The sequence below is a fragment of the Scyliorhinus torazame genome, chromosome 14 (assembly GCF_047496885.1).
Source record: "Scyliorhinus torazame isolate Kashiwa2021f chromosome 14, sScyTor2.1, whole genome shotgun sequence".
Lineage (NCBI taxonomy): Eukaryota > Metazoa > Chordata > Chondrichthyes > Carcharhiniformes > Scyliorhinidae > Scyliorhinus > Scyliorhinus torazame.
The window spans coordinates 203625913-203643138 of NC_092720.1; the positions used below are offsets into that span (position 1 = coordinate 203625913).

Genomic DNA, 17226 nt, shown 5'->3' on the forward strand with positions numbered 1-17226 from the left:
ACCACTCCCACCTTGTCCCAACAGAGTGGATTGACTCTTCCACCATCTTGATCCAGTCCCGATGGGAGGATTTAACACTTTCACTGCCTCGACCCTGTCCCGATAGAGCAGATTAACCCTTTTACCAGCTCAACCCAAACCCGAGTGGTGTTAACCCTTTAATCGCCTCAACCCTTTCACCACTCCAGCATTGCCCCAACAGCGACGGGCCCTTTCAATGTGATGACACTGTCTCAAGAGATGGGATTAATCCTATCACCATCTGAAAACTGTCCCAACAGTGGGAATGAACCCTGTCACTGCCACAATCCCTGTCAGTTCCACAATCTCTGTCCAACATTGAGGATTTATTCTTTCACCACCTTGGCATTGTCCGAGCAAAGTGGATTAACACTTTCACTGCCTGGGCTCTGGTTTGGGGAAGGTGGGGGAATTAACCCTTTCACAGCCTCAGTCACATTCCAGCAGAGGGCATCAGCTCTTTCACCACGTCAACATTTACATGACGGGAGTTTTAATCCTTTCGCTGCCTTGAACCTGTAACAACGGTGGGTTTCACCCCTTCGCCACATCGGCCCTTCCCCCAAACAATGGGGATTTTTCACTTTCATTGCTTCCCCTCTGTCAGAACAGAGGGGGGAGTATCTGGGGCGCGATTCACCGCTCCCGCGCCGGTTGGGAGAATCGCCTGGGTCGCCAAATTTTCCCGCGACGCCGGTCCGACACCCTCCCGCGATCCACGGAAGCGGCCAGATCAGCACAATCGCGTTTTGTGCGGCGCGGTACAGTGAATCGCCCGAGATAGCCAAAATGGCGATTCACCGGTACCCCCGCGATTCTCTGGCCCGCATGGGCCGAGCGGCCTGCCAAAACGGCGGGTCCCCCCCCCCCCCCCCGGTGCCGTCCACACCTGGTCGCTGCCGGCGGGAGCAGCGCGGGAACGCTTGGGGGGGGGCGAGGGGGGATCCTGCACCGGGGGGGGTGCCTCAAATGGGGTCTGGCCCGCGATAGGTGCCCACCGATCATCGGGCCGGCCTCTCTGAAGGAGGACCTCCTTTCTTCCGCAGCCCCGCAAGATCCGTCAGACATCTTCTTGCGGGGCGAACTCGGAGAGGACGGCGATCATGCATGCGCGGGTGACGCCAGTTATGCGGTGCCGGCCGCGTCATGTATGCGGCGGCGCCTTTACGCGGCGCCAAGGCCTGGCGCGCGTAAATGACGCGGCGCAGCTCCTAGCCCATTATCGGGCCCTGAATCGGTCGGGATAGGGGCCGTTTCGCGACGAACCTCGACGGCGTTCACGACGGCGCGAACACTCTGCCTCCATTTCAGAGAATCCCGCCCCTGGTCTCTCCAGAAATTTCCAAAACTGAAAGCTAAAGCGGCAACGGGTTGAGGTTCAGTCTGAAATGAGTGGCACACATGCTCGCACAGCATAGCAAACTCCCAGCTGATGTGATTAAAGCCATCACCACCTTTGTTAGTATTGTGATGAAAGAGTTAGTCGCTAATATCACCCAGCAAGATTTCAACCCACAGCAGCCTTAATTCTCCGCAGAAAAAAAAGGTTGCATTTATCGTGTCCCTCTCTGCCATCCGATAATGTGGCTCTTGGCCATTCAAGTGGGTTTTTTTGAGTGCAGGGGCTGGTTTAGCTCACTGGGCTAAATCGCTGGCTTTTAAAACAGACCAAGGCAGGCCAGCAGCACGGTTCAATTCCCGTACCAGCCTCCCCGAACAGGCGCCGGAATGTGGCGACTAGGGGCTTTTCACAGTAACTTCATTGAAGCCTACTCGTGACAATAAGCGATTTTCATTTTTCATTTCATGTAATGCTGGAAAAGCAGCCACCAAATTGCCACACAATTACCTCAAGGTGGTAATGACCAGATAATCTGATTCTCAGGGTGGGAGGTTACAGGGTTAGAGTGGGTAAGTGGGCCTAGGTTGGCTGTTCTTTCAGAGGGTTGGCGCAGACTCGATGGGCCAAATGACCTCCTTCTGTCATTTGGATTCCAAATGTAGGGATTCCTAGAGAGATGATGGCGATGCAAAGCTAGGTGTCGTCAGCAGCGTCATGCAGCATGTAGAACCCAATATCTTCTAGGATGCTGCCTCAAAGGGCCAAGTAGATGATAAATTGGGGTGGGGAAGGGGACAAAGAATTCCAGAGCTTGAACGGTGAAGGAGTGAGAAACCAACGCAGCTGATTCTTGACCGAGTAAATGGAACCAGCAACCAAGTAAATCACTCCTACATTAATGACCTGGACGGAAGTGTGGAGGTATGGTAAGTTCGCAGTTGATGCAAAAATTGGTGGCATGGTAAATAGCAAGGAGAAAAGTGTTAGATTACAGGATGATATAGGTGGGCTGGTCAGATGGGCAGAACAGTGACAAATGGAATTTAACCCTGAAAAGTGTACGGTGATGCATTTTGGGAGGACTAACAAGGAAAGGGAATATACAGTAGGATGCTACAAAATACAGGAAACCAGAGGGATCTTGGGGAGCATATCAAAATATCCCTGAAGACAGCAAGACAGGTAGATAAGGTGTTTAAGAAGGCATTTGTGAAACTTGCCTTTATTAGCCGAGACACTGAATATAAGAGCAGGGAGGTGATGATGGAGATGTATAAAATGCTCATTAGGCCACACTGAAGTGCTGTGTGCAGTCCTGGTCGCCACACTATCGGAAGGATGTGATTGCACTGGAAAGAGTGCAGTGGAAATTCACCAGGCTGGGTTGTGTTTGCTCAGAGCAGAGAAGGCTGACGGGGGACCTCACCAAGATTTACAAAATCATGAGGGAAATAGATAAGATAGATTGGAAGGAACATTTCCCCTTAGTAGAGGGGTCAATAACCAGGAGACATAAATTTAAGGTCATGGGCAGGAGATTTAGAAGGGATTTGAGGGAAAACTTTCTCACCCAGAGGGTGGTGGGAATCTGGAACTCACTGCCTGAAAGGGTGGTAGAGGCTGGAACCCTCACAACATTTAAGAAGCATTTAGATGAACACTTAAAACACTATAGCATACAAGGCTATGGACCAACTGCTGGATAATGGGAGTAGGATAAGTGCTGGGTGGCCAGTGCAGACACGAAGGGCCACTTTCTGTGCTGTTAAGCTCCATGATCCCATAAACTCGACATGAAAATACTCTGGGCACGAAAGACATAGTAGAGACAGAGGGTAGAATTTCTTGGCCCCGCCCACCACCGGGATCGTCCGATCCTGCCAAAAACCGTGTTCATTGATATATTCCGGTTACACAGTATTCAGGCATCAAACTCTTCTATCAGAGTTCAAAATTGGATGAGAAATGCTGGACTCAGTTAAGTTCGGGATCTCTCTCTCTCTCATACTTCTTAATATGCGCACACAGTGCCTTCCTGGTAATTAAAATAGTTACGAGGTGATTTTAAAAAGCTCCGTTGAGTCTGAATGCTCATTATTTATGGAGAAAGTTCAGTAGGCCTGAAACAGCTTAATCCGGAAAGGATTTCATATCCAGGTTTTCACTGGGTTGGCGGGGAGACGCAGCACTCTGTTCATCTTCCGTTATAATTTTTCCTGGCAGAATGTCAGACTGTTAATGGTCCAATTCTTTCCCCCCAGTTTTTCTGCCTCCTCATCTGAAAAGACCGGTCCCCTGCTGAGATATTGTTTGAATAGGCATCAGCCATTCTCCTATTCTACACAGCCAAGTTAGTTACTGCAGTAAAATACCACACAGAGCAATCTTATTGGAGTGCATTAACCAGCATGCTACCAGCACGGGGGATGGTAGTGCAGTGGTCATGTCACTGCATTAATGATCCAGACGCCTGGACTAATGAGACAACTAGGCACTTGGTAGTGCAGAGCTTGAGGATTACTAAATACAGTCATACAGTATGACGTAGTACTCAAATCTAAACAACATATCCAAACTGGGGAGGCGGTGGTGTTGTGGTAATGTCGCTGGGCTAGTAATCCAGAGACCCAATGCTCTGGGGACAAAGATTTGAAGCCCACCACAGCATTCGGTGGAATTTGAATTAAATTTTTAAGGAAAGTACAATGATGACCATGAAACCATGGTTGATTTATCATATAATTTACAGTGCAGAAGGAGGCCATTCGGCCCATCGAGTCTGCACCGGTTCCTGGAAAGAGCACCCAAGCACATGCCTCCACCCTATCCCTGTAACCCCACCTAACCTTTTTGGACACTTGAGGGCAATTTATCATGGCCAATTCGCCTCACTTGCACATCTTTAGACTGTGGGAGGAAACTGGAGCACCCGGAGGAAACCCACGCAGACACGGGGAGAACGTGCAGACTCTGCACAGACAGTGACCCAAGCCGGGAATCGAACCTGGGACCCTGGAGCTGTGAAGCAACTGTGCTAACCACTGTGCTACCATGCTGCCCCTGTTGTTTAAAAAAAAAACCATCTGGTTTGCTTACGTCCTTGAGGAAGAAAATCTGCCATCCTCACCTGGTCTGGCCTATGTGTGAATTCAGACCCACAGCAATGTGGTTGACTGGTCACTGCCCTCTGAAATGGCCCAGCAAGTCACTCAATTGAAGGAAATTAGGGATGGGCAATAAGTGCTGGCCCAGCCAGCGATGCCCACATCTCGCAAATTAATTTTATTTTAAACCGCAGTGTCACTTGAAGAATTAAACTTCAACTTTTAAAACCTACTGGCTCGCCTCAGTGAAAGTGACAAAGAAACTGTCAGATTTTAACACCCCTGTTGCTGAGGGAAGGAAATCAATGCCCGCTACCTGGTCTGGCCTCCATGTGTGTGCAGTCACATGCCAGTGGAAATGGTTCTTACCCACCCTAGAAATAGTCCAGCGGATCACTCGGTTGCGGCAACTCGATGTGGGCAATAAATGCCCCCCCCCCCCCCCGAACCCTGCATCAACTTGAAATCATAGGGCACCTTTCATTAAGATGTTGCATGGTCGTGGGGTGCTGTCTCTCGAATGAGACCCGAAACCCGGGGTTCCCGTTTGCCCTTCCCCCTGAAATGGACATAAAGGATTTTGTGACACGATTCAAAGAAGAGCAGGGGAGTTCTACAAGGTCAGAAAAAAATTTAATTTTGCAAACGCTGGAGAGCTGAACGAAAGACAGCAAGTGCTGGAAGAACTTGGCAGGTCTGCAGTTAGAGAGAGAGAGAGAAACAGAAGCCAGAATTCTTCGGTCGTTGCAATTCAAGTTCCCACCAGCAGTGCACGCTGCCAGTGGATTTCTTCGCAGAGTGGGGTGGCTACAATGGCAAATATCATTGACAATCGGCGGGAAGATAGAATTCCGCTGGCAGCGAGCAGCACCCCACCAAGAAGCACACGGCTGGTGAAACCGGGTTATCCCGCACAGAGTTAGCCTTTCAAGTCCTGTATATTCTGAAAAATGGTGATGTTGGACTCACATTAACTCTCTCTCTCTCCATATGTGCTGCCAGACCTGCTGGGTTTTCCTAGCACCATCTGCTTTTCATTTGAGTTCTTGAAGATGTACTGGCCAATGTTTATCCCAAGCCATCAACACTAAAACCAGTTTCTCTATGTTGGTGATCACATTGCAGATTGTGGGACGTCGCAGTGTTGGTTGTCTGCTGCATCTCCCACATTGCAGCAGTCAAACTCGCTCTCTTTAGGTACCGTACGGGTAACCATGGACCCCCATGTGTTAGTCCATGGTCATGCTTGGCAAAGTACTGCAGTGGTAACCAGGACTCTGCCACTTTTACCACCTGCCACAGGCATACCGGAAGGCTTTACAGGTTGCCAATCCACATGTTTGGCCACATTAGGAACACACTTTCCGTGGCCATAAAAGGCCCAGAGTCGGGTGTGAAGCTGGAGCTCTGGGCTCAGACGCAGGGAACAATACCCACTGTGCTAAAGACACTGCAGCAGTGACCACACTTCAAAAACACTTCCATTGACTGCAAAGTACTTTGGGATGTCCTGAGATTGTGAAAAATGCTCTAGAAATGCAAGCCTTTCCCTTCCATCTCGGGAAAACAGAAACTTCACTTCCACTGATATCTTTGTCATTTTTTTCCCTCCGAGTTCAGTGATTGGGATTCTGGCACTTTGGTTGATACCCATCCCCCACCTGGCGCAAACCCTGGGCAATGCTGCAGGCCGAGGAAGAGCCGGTCATTCTTGCGCACGGCACTGGATTGGCAGTGCCTCCCATTCAAAATCAAACTGTGTGAAGTTGTTGACAGAGTAGGTAGGGGGAAAACTGTTCTCAGTGGCAGTGGCAGTGCGGGAAAAGAGCGGGGGATCAGAACTAATTGGGGCATTTACAAAGAAGCAGCTCAGTCACAATGGACTGAATGGCCTCCTGCTTGGGCAGCAAGATTCTCAGTCAATAAACCTGACCTTTTGCCACACTTCTGTCTCTGGCAGGACTTCCTCTCTGACATGGCGATGACGGAGGTTGACCGTTTTGTCGACCGTGAGCATTTAATATTTCGTGAGAACACGCTGGCGACCAAGGCGATCGAAGAGTACTTAAAGTTGATTGGTCAGAAATACCTCAAGGACGCAATTGGTAGGTTGGTGTACGTGACCGCTACACTCACTGCTACCGACACTCCATTAACACAGGGTTTGTATCTGACGTTGGTGTGTTACACTTCTAGCCATGAAGTGCAGCGGAGTCCGCCAGTCATCGTACCCAGCCTGGCAGGGAGGGGAGGTGATGCCAGTGTGGTATCTAAAGGGGCAAGAGGGCAAAGGTGGTGGAGCACATGGATCGGGCCGGGGAGGGGGAATGTATGATTCGTAACAATTTTGAGAAGAAGAGGTCAGGGATGGATTGGAAGTTGGAAGATCTGGTCGGAAGGGGTGGAGGTGAAAGCTGGGGAGGGAGGGGTGAGGGAGATGATGACGGAAACTGTCATCTGGAACGATTCCGTCCCAGTCCTTATTCATGATGGAGGCCTTGGGCTGTTAGTTGATTTGTGAACTGGGATTTATCATTGAAAGGCGATCCCTTGAAGCACCTGCCTGTGAAAAAGCAGGTCTTTCAGTTCTTCATGCCTGTGCTGGTTTTTTGAAAGAACTATGCAATTAGCCCTGTTCCATCTCCCATCCCGCCTCCAACCTGTCCACGTAACAGGTTACACAGTTCCACAGTCAGCATCATGATATAGCGCTCCACCCATAATACTGAGCCAGGAAGCTGAACTGCAAAGCCTTGCCACAATGCCCGCACCATGTACGTGCTGGAAAACCCCCGAGAACAGGGACCCAGATTGATTTTGTTCCCCAAACCCGCCCCACCCTAACTCAAACACGGACTCAGCCTGTCACTTTGCAGCCTTATCCCCCCAGTCTCAGCCTGAGTCAGCTAACTCAAAGATGGGGCTCATCTATTCAATCTGCAAAGTTCGGAGACATGATAGCCTCTAATTCATTGCCAAAGCTTCCAGATTTGAAATGACTCAGTTGGCAGAAACTGAACTGGACCAGCCATATAAATACTGTGGCTACAAGAGCAGGTCAGAGGTTAGAAATCCTTCACCTCCTGACTCCCCAAAGCCTGTCCACCATCTACAAGGCACAGGTCAGGAGTGTGATGGAATACTCCCCACTTCCCTGGATGTGTGCAGCTCCAACAACACTCCAGAAGCTCCAGTAGCCTGTTTATTGCACCCCCCCTCCCCACTTCCAGCCATTCCCTCCACCATCAATGCACAGTGACAGCCGCGTGTAACATCTACAAGATGCACTGCAGGTACTCATCAAGGCTCCTTAGGCAGCACCTTACAAACCCACTACCATGTAGAAGGACAAAGACAGCAGATGCCTGGGAAACCCACGACCAGGAAGTCCCCCTCCAAGACACTCACCATCCTAACATGGAAATATATCGCCGTTCCTTCACTGTTGCTGGGTCAAAATCCTAAAACTCCCTCCCTAACAGCACTGTGGGTGTACCTGCACCAATGGACTGCAGCGAGTTCAAAAAAGCTCACCACCACCTTCTCAAGATTAACTAGGTATGGGTAATAAATGGTGGCCTAGCCAGTGATTCACGTCCCATAAATGAATAAAAGAAAAGGTGGTAGTGAAATGGGGAGCAAGGCCTGGGAGGGTGGGGAGGGTAGTAGGGAAGTTGGGGGAAGGGGTTGCAAGGGAGCTTGAGGGCAGCCAGAGAAGATAAAGTTTGTCCATGGGAAGGGGAGATTCCATGGGAATGGCCGAGAAGTGAATGGTGTTGCAGGTCTCAGTCGTAACCTGTGGATATCTGACATCAAAAGGTCCGATTACATGTCGGACTCCGCTGTACTTTGATTTTTTTGAAAGAAAATATGAAATCAGTGGTAAAACCATTTCACCTCCATCACAATTAAAATGTGCTTTACTTGAAAGGGCCCAACGTCAAGGTGTGGGAGGCGCTGGAATTGGTTTAGCAGGGGGAGGTTTGGGAATGGGGAAAGTTTGCTGGGCTGACAGGAAAACCTTTCCATTAACTCATGTGGGAAACCCCATTCCTTTCCATGGACTAGTGTTCATTTTCAGCAAAGGGAATAAATGGGAACAAATATTATTTTTTATTGATTATTTATTTTTTAATTTACTGTTGGCATTCAGCTCGACAGCTTTGAAAGGTATTCTATTTTAGTTTTCACCCATTCATCCCTCTTTCTTCCTCACTTACTTTCTCACTCAATTTTTCTTCTTTGACTCAATCTCTTCTATAATTCTTTTTCTCACGCCCATGCCCTTTTCCTCTCTCGCTCCCCTCCCCCCTTGCTCATATTTTTCTCTTCTGTCCTTCTCTCTCTCTTCTGCTTTCTGTTTCTCCTCTCTCTTTCTCCCACCACCCCTCGGCACCAGGCACACCGCACCCACTTGGGAAGGTGGGAGGGGGAGAGAGAGAGAGAGAAGCGGTGGGTTGGGGCCTTCTTCTGCTTGGGCCACTCTAGTAAAGCCATGGATTTGCTCTGAGCCCCGTCCACTCGATTTCTGCGACACAACAGCCAGCCCAGCGGTCAGGCATTCCTCATCAGCAGCATGGTCCGGGTTGGGAACTTGACTTGCGCGGGACGGGGGGGGGGGGGGGGGGGGGGAGGGTCCAACTGATATGCGCCCTTGTGATTCTGGGGCACCACCTCGAGACTTCACCCACAACCCAACAGAGCTTTTCCTTTCTTGCACCATCTGTGACATTCTTTTCGATTGCTGGCTCTGATTCTTCACCCGGACAGGAAGAGAGACTCTTGTCTTTCCTGCTCTGGCTGGGAGCTGATTACTTCTAGCAGCCACAGTAATGGTTGGTGTCTTTCCATTTTCTGAAAGGTAGTCTTAATTATTCTTCCCCCCCCCCCCCCAACAAGCTTTGTCATTGGAATGGGGTGGGCTAGTGAGTCGATGTTGGAGCATCACAATGGCTTCAGAGTGTCCATTCAGACATTCCCTTCATGGGCGCAGTCTCCGAGAAAATGTCAGAAGGTTTCCCGTTGTCAATGCTGGTATTTCTCATTAACCCCATCCTTCTCTTTTTTTGGAGGGGGGGGCAAAAAAATGTCAATTTCAGTGCTTGCTCTTCAGTAAAACACTTTTAATGTCATGTACGTATTTTTAACCATTAACCCTTTGAGTGCTTGGCACCCATTGCTGCATTGTAAATTACCACTGTGATAAGGGGAAAAGTGACTCCTTTGTATGGGAGAGCTGATTTGGTCAGGTTTATGATGATGTAGCTCAAATGTGCCTTTCAATTTAAAGAAAATGCTTGGTGTTTTGCAAGCTCAAAACTCTCTGTGATAGTCAATTGGGTTACAGCTGACTGTCTGCTGTTTCCCCTGAGGGCAACTATTTTAAACTAACCCCCCCCCCCCCCCCCCCACCACCACCACAAAATTAGTTTTTACGTTCCGGGTGATCAAAGGTTTGGATAAAGAGGTAGATTTTATGGAGTGTCTTAAAGTAGGAAAGCAAGGTATAGAGGCAGAGGGAATTCCAAGGCTCAGGCAGCTGAAGGCAAGGCCACCAGTGGCAGAGAAATGAAAATCAGGGATGTGTGAGAGGTCAGAATTACAGACGTTCCAGTATATTGGAGGGCTGATAGAAATAAGGAGCCAGGGAGGGACAAGAACATGAGGATGAGAATGTTACAATCAACATGTTGCTTGATTGTTGATTGGGAACCAGTGTATGTCAGCAAGCACAGGGGTGATAGGGGAACAGGGCTTAGTGCAGGTTTGGGCACCGGAATTAGAGTTTGGATGGTCTCAGGTTTCTGAAGGCATGTGTTGAGTCATTTTGTCTAAACCTATCAAAGGCATGAATGAGAGATAGAGTAGTAGATGAGCTGAGACACGGGCAAAGTTGGGCATTGGTATGGAGGTCTGAGTAATGGTATGAAAACGAGGTCTGAGGCTCATCTCAGGGTCAAAGGTTGCAAACTGGCTGGTGTCATCTCAGACTGCTGCCAGGGAGAGGGATTGATTCAATAACTCGGGCATAGAATTTGGAGACCAAAAACAAAAGTTTGTCATCCCAATATTTAATTGGAGGGAACTTCTGTTCACCCAGCACTGAATGTCAGATAGATAGTCTGATAATTTAGCAACCAGCAGAGGAATAGAGAGAAGTGGTGGTGAGGTAGAGCTGGGTGTTATCAGCATACATGGTGGAAACCAATGCTGAGTCTTCCAGATTATGTCAGCAAGGGGTCGCATGTAGATGAGATAATTGGGGGGGGGGGCAAGGATAGGTTGTTAGAGGACACCAGAGGTTATGGTGCGGGAGCAGGAAGAGAAGCCATTGCAAGCCACTGTAGCGGTTCAAGAAGGCAGCTCACCACCACCTTCTCAAGGGCATTTAGGGATGGGCAATAAATGTTGGTCCACATTCCATGAATTCATTTTTAAAAAGTGATGCTCTGATTTTGACTTAATGAATAAGAAGGACGCCAGGGTTAGAGTAATCCCAGAGGAGAGGTCCTGAAGGATAATGATCTGGTCAACTGTGTCAAAGCTGCAGAGTAAGACGAGGAAGGAAAGTTTGCCTTTGTCACAGTTACATAAGGTGTCATTTGTGACTTTGATAAGAGACATTTTTGGACTGTGTCAGGGACAGAAACCTGATTGGAGGGATTCATAGAGTTCCGGGACAGGTGGAAATTGATTTGGGAGTCAACAACATGTTCAAGGACTCTGGGAGGAAAAAGAGGTTGAAACCGGGGCATAACTTTGTAGGAACGTTGGGGATGGGGTGTCAAGAGTTGTTTTTTTCGGGAGAAGGTGATTACAGCAGATTTGAAGGAGAGGAGGACAACACCTGAAGAGAATCTTTTAAAATGTCAGCTAACATGGGGATTGTAGTTGCGAATAGGATTCAGAAATCGAGCTGAGTCTCGTGGACAAGATGAGCTCAGAGAGGCTAGAGGGGAGATGGGAGAGAAACTAGAAAAAGATGCCATTTCAGGGAGAAGGCATGGGGTAACTTTAGAGGAGGTTTGACCAGGTGAACTAGTGGAAGGTAGGGTCGTGCAGAGGCAGCTGGTCACGATCTGACTGACAAAGAGGCCCGTGAGCTTCTCATGGTGAGCATGAAGGAGATGATCATGAAGGAGCCGAGTTACCAAGGATGACCTTAAACTGCAGTTGATTAAAGGTTAACCTCCCGGACACTGTTGTGAGCAAGCTGGGGAGAAAAATCACAGAGGTATAAAAAAAGGCTTCATTTAATTCGACCATTTTCATTTAATATTTATGGAACAATTGGGAGAAGCGGGAGAAAGGTTGCCTGAGGGTCAAAAAGCATCTAATTGGGTAGTGAAGTCCCCTGTTTGCCTTCTAATTGGCCATGTCTGTGTGAGGTGATGTCCAGTGGCAGAAGTGGGGGCTGTCAGCCATGGGACTCCAGGAATGTCGAGCCAGGGTTAAGGCAACCCCTTAGTCAGAACTTAAAATGGCTGCTTGTTTTTATGTGCAATTCAGGTTCCTAACTATGCCACAATTATGTTTCCTGTGCACCAGATCCCAAAGCCTATCACTATATGGCTACCCTTCTCCTGTCTATGCTTTGGCACATTTCCATTTCTCGTGCGAAGATCTGGCTGCAGGTCGTTGTAAGGCCTCAAAGGGTTAATCAGTTTCCATTTCTCATAAGGATTGTTAATATTTTGTCTTGTGATGATGGCCTGTGCTGAATTGTAGCATGTCAACGAGACCAGAGCAGTTTGAAGAGCTGTTCACATCAAACTAGTTGCCACCTCCAAAAAATGTTTTTTTTTTAAAAAAAAGTCTTTCCACTCTCTCTTGCTCGGGATAAAAAGATGAATGGAGCTCCCTCTACTGACAGTATTGCAAGGTTTCAGTTTGCTGCATAGGTCCAACTTCATCTCCTGCCTCTTCCTTCCCAGTAACCTGTCTGGATCTCACACCCAGTGGAGTTTGAGCCTCTTGGCCGTTGCAATTCTCCTGCGGTCACAAAATGAGAACGCATGGCTCTTTCAAAGAACTGGCATAGACATGATGGATTGAATGGCCTTCTTCTGTGCTCTAGAAATACACTCAAGTCAATATATAGACTATAAGCGGAGCTTATGTTTGTTTTCCATTTCCCGCCACACACGATGCTTCTCCCACCACCCTCTTCCTCTTCCCCAGCCTCTTTGCCTGAGAGAATCTTCTTCTACCCACTACTTGCTCCAATTGAGAGCTGAAGGGGAAGATTTATCGAAGGAAACCAAGGTGCCATGCCCTGGCAACAGATGATCCCAGTCATTCGAGAAAAAACACCCTTCTCCCCAGGACTAAATGCAACTTTATAGCCCCATGATCAGTCACCACCCAACAGGCTGATTTGGTACTTGGCCAGAAGGCCCCAAAATCATTCCCAAGTTGATGTTGAAATCTCAACCATTATCGCATCAGGTCTGCTGCAGTAGCTCTAAGCACATGGCATCAGTTATGGCTGAGTTTGTAGCACTCTCCTCTGAGTCTAGAAGGCTCACTGGTACAATTGCACTCCAGAGTGCGCTCAGGCCGATACACCCAGTCTAATAGTGAGAGAATGCTGCACTACTGGAAGGGATGAGAAGTTAAATTGAGACCCTTGCAGAGGGACTTTAAATATTCCACAGCAATTGTTTCAAAGAAAGCATGGGCTCTCCCTCAACCAACAGCATAATCAGCTCATTGTTATTGAATTGCTGTTTATGGGACCTTGCACTGCAGCCAATTTGCAGCAAATGGGATTAGAACCTTAAACAGAGCAAGAGAGAAAGATTGGAGAAGTACAATTCCTTGCTTTGGCTAGAAGTTCTGCCTTTCATTTCCCCTCCCCCATTCCCAATTGAAAGATAAGTAGGAATCCTCATCTTTCTTAGTTGGAATCGCCGCCAAAAATGCTCTGCTCTCGTGATCACGTAGCAAGTCTCAATATCTCCTGTAGTGATTTGTCTGGAATTATGTGATGGGATGGCCTGTGTGCGTGTGTCTGTACGTCTTACTCTTGGTGTGCACATTTGTATGCATCTGCGTGCCTTTTGGGTGATGCCCTTGTGCCTCGCAACAACCCTGAGATACTTGTGCATCATCCATCAGCACATTTGAGCGTTGGGCAAGGCAGTGTTGACAGTGGAAACCACTGCAGATGCACTGGACTTTGGGAATTCATTTCGCATTTAGTCACTCAGCAATTTAAAAAAAGGGCGTTCATGGATTTGACAATATTACCGGCAAGTCCTGGTTTTAGGTCAATTTGAAATTCTAATGGCGAGGTGACCCCGTCGGCCATCTTGCAGAGAGGCAGATTGCTGTGAGGAATCTGCTTCTCGTTTAGCCAAAAGTAAATACAAAACACAAAATGATAAAGGATTTTGTTAACGTGGTAGCCCATTATTCCCAGTGCTGTTTTAGGTGCCCTGGTGTTTCTTTTGCTGCTTTAACAGTTTGCCTCGGCAGTTTGTATTGGTCAACTTCTGAGGATACCCTCGGAGAAGTGGAGCAATGTTGTCTTCTACCTTTGGTCCCTTTTTTTATTCTTTAACTTTTTGAATCTTTTTCAGAGAATCTTTCTTCGAATAATTCTCATAGCCAGAATTGTGTCGCCATTTTTTTTCTCTTGTTTTCTTTTCCGAAAAGGTCATTCAGCCTGTCAAAAATATTTTATTTCCCTCCACAGGCTGCGTACACCAAACCTTGGGAATGTAACAAACTTGTTTCCTTTTTTGGTTCTACTCTGCGGTGTACTTGTGAAAACACATTTCCAGTTTAAATCCATGTTTCCATTACTTTCATATATCTTAAGCTGCTCATACTAACCCAATCTTGGTGTTCTGATTTAGGACCTAACCATCAGTGAGGCAACAGCGCTCGGAACAGCGCACTTCCCCAAAACGTTCTGGCCCCGTCAATTTCAAAACAGGACACACCAGCGAGTAAGACATATAAGTGCAGATAGAACTGAGATCCTGGGCGATGTGAGCTGGATTACCAGCAGTCCTGGGTCAGATATGGCCCATTGGATGACCTGATCTGCCCTATTCCTCCCCCCCACCCCCAACACCTTCAATCTACTGAGTGAGGAAACTAATCATTGGCAGATTCTCTGCCAACCAAGGAAACCCAGAATACCACCGATCCATTAAGCTGTTGAACCCAGGTTACACCAATGACCATTGGAACAAGGGTGTGCCATCTCACCATGAGAACTAGGCCATTCAGGAGTGAAGAAGGAACCATTGATAGTTTTCTGTTGAGTAATGGAACGAAGGCGAGTTGACGAAGTTGTGGTACAAATTGAATGGTGAAACAGGTTTGAGGGGCTGACTAACAGCCTCCTGTCCTTGAATTATCTTTCCCCACATACTCCCCTCCATCCCTTCAAAAGGCTGTGGATGCTCGGTGGACAACTAAAGTTTTCAAAACCGAGGCTGAAGGATTTTGTTTGCTACATGAGAACACCAAGGGTAAGGTAAAGTCGCCATGGTCCCAGATGACCACAGGCTGCTTTCCCCTTTGAGGGGGAGAGCTGACTGGTGGAGTTTAACCTGCGGATCACCACACCTCAGACGAGTGCCACGGTTGAGAAGGCAGGGCCTTCATGAATAGGGAGCAAAGGAGGGAAAATGGAGTTTAAAAAAAAAAAGGTTGGGTATAATCTGACTGAATGGGATCATACTCAAGGGCTGAATGGTCTCCTCCTGCTCCAATATTGTGGTGTAGTTGCCATTTACAACAAAATCATACTGACTAAAATTATTTACAATACAACAAATGAATAAACTAGCTATTAAAAATAATAATTAAAACTGAAATTAGTTTGTGCAACTAAAGCTGCCACTCTGACCAGTTGCATTTCATGACTGGCTTCCCTGAGGTCATCCATCTTCAGATTGATCCTTGTGCTTTGTAGAGTGATTGATGAACTCTTGTCTTTCTGTCCTCTGATCCAATTCTGATGCCCAACATTTCATTTGTGCAGAACCTTTAACATAGTCGAAAAAAAGCAAACCACAGCACTTCACCTAATGAAACAAAATTTGACATTGATCCACATGAGGAAAAGGTGACTAAAAGCTGAGTCAAAGACACTGATTTTAGGAATCTTCTTAGAGGAGAGAGAGGCATAGAAAGCAGGAGAGATTTGGGCAGAAATTGCCAGAGTTTGGTGTTCAATCTCACCATAAATAGTGGGCAAACACCTGTCAAAATTTCAGAGACCTATTTTCCACAGCATGTTGAGACACTATTTTCTAAAATGAACTGCTTTCGAAAAGTGGGACTCACAGATTTTATTGGTTAAATGCATTTAGATGGTCCCAGGAATAAAATCATTTGGACCCTGGGAGGGCAGAATGAACACAGAAGTCAGAACAGTCTCTGCTGACCGCACCCCCAACCCCACTCTACTGCTAAAAGGATTATAGTACACTAAGTGGACAGACAAGTCTTATATTCTCTTGAGTATGGAAGATCAAGAAGTGTTTCAGGTGAAGAGAGGAGCTGCAAGGATAGATGTAGAGAAACTATTTCCTCTAGTGGGCAGCCCCTTATAATTAAAGCTAGCCTTTTCAGGGGCGATGTCTGAAAGTATTTCTTCACACAAAGGATAGGGAAAATCTGTATTGTCTCCTTCCCCCTCCCCCCCCAAAGAAAGCTGTTGAGTCTGGAGGTCAAATGAACATTTCAACCCTGAGATCTGTAGATTTTTGTTGGGCAAGGTTATGGAGTTGATAGATGGATCAGCTATGAATGGCAGGACAGCTTTGAGGGGCTAAACAGCCAACTGCTGCTTGTATGTTACTTTTCTCTCATGAAATCTTGTCACAGGGTAGTCGCTCCTTGTATCCCCTGCACTTCTGACACAACACTGCTCAAAGTGGCAAGACTGATGGGAGCAACTCCTCCTGACAGTTCCCCATTCCTACAGGGGCTGATAGTTTATAGTAGCACTAACTAGATGTTTGCTGTACCAATACAGAAATCAGGGACATCAGGCGCTGCAAATAAATTGTTGTGGTTCTTTTTTTTAAAAAGTTGAGCCCCTCAATCGAAACACTATTTGATCCCCCGCCCACTACTCCTACTTGGTTTGCTGGGGCCTATTCACCCACTACCCTGCCCTCTTTTATACATCCAACCAATTGATTTGAAATGTCAAAATGCCATGGTTTGGGGAGTGTTAGTGGGCCGAGTGGTTGGACGTCCAGCTGTGCCGCACTTCTGACATTGGAGCAAGGCTCAAGCAAACGTGGCCCTTGAACTTTTTATTGTTCAATGAACATTTGATACTATTATACGTTAGGTGTAGAGAAATCAAATTGGCAGGACAACCCTTCAGTTTCCAACCAGGACATTCCAGAAACGGAGTCAACCGTGCACTATCTGAGTTTTATTTTCATTTGCTACCCTGTCCAACTCCAGTTGCACCATCTCGGCTTATATTGAAGTTCTCCATCTGCCATCATGATAAAAAATGCAAGATTGTGTCACTATGGGATGATTTGGTCCACTGACTGTAAATGAAATAAGAACTCAGTCTTCAGATATTCATCACAAATCTTTCAAAATCTTTGACACCGTGGAGAGCCCCCTCTCTGTAATGCGCCATCTTGAAATGAGCATGGTGAGGCAAATGTAGCTGCACAGCCCACTGCTGGGACTGACTTGCTCATATTCCTTTGGCCGGTTGAGAATTGGTGAAGTCATTTGAAATTGTGATGTGTTGGTGGTAAAATG

General features: G+C 47.3%; 1 protein-coding gene across 15 annotated transcripts in view; it reads left to right on the plus strand.

Moving 5' to 3' along the window:
* The window catches only part of LOC140390360 (ras/Rap GTPase-activating protein SynGAP-like), a 1167003-nt gene that overhangs the window by 882170 nt on the left and 267607 nt on the right, over positions 1–17226 (plus strand). For 12 of the 15 annotated variants that reach the window (XM_072475456.1, XM_072475455.1, XM_072475451.1 and 9 more), the window contains one exon: positions 6428–6629. In XM_072475456.1, the coding sequence (XP_072331557.1) occupies positions 6428–6629 (202 nt within the window). The remainder of the gene's footprint in view (positions 1–6427; positions 6630–17226) is intronic. The other 3 variants (XM_072475453.1, XM_072475452.1, XM_072475464.1) reach the window with 1 other exon arrangement.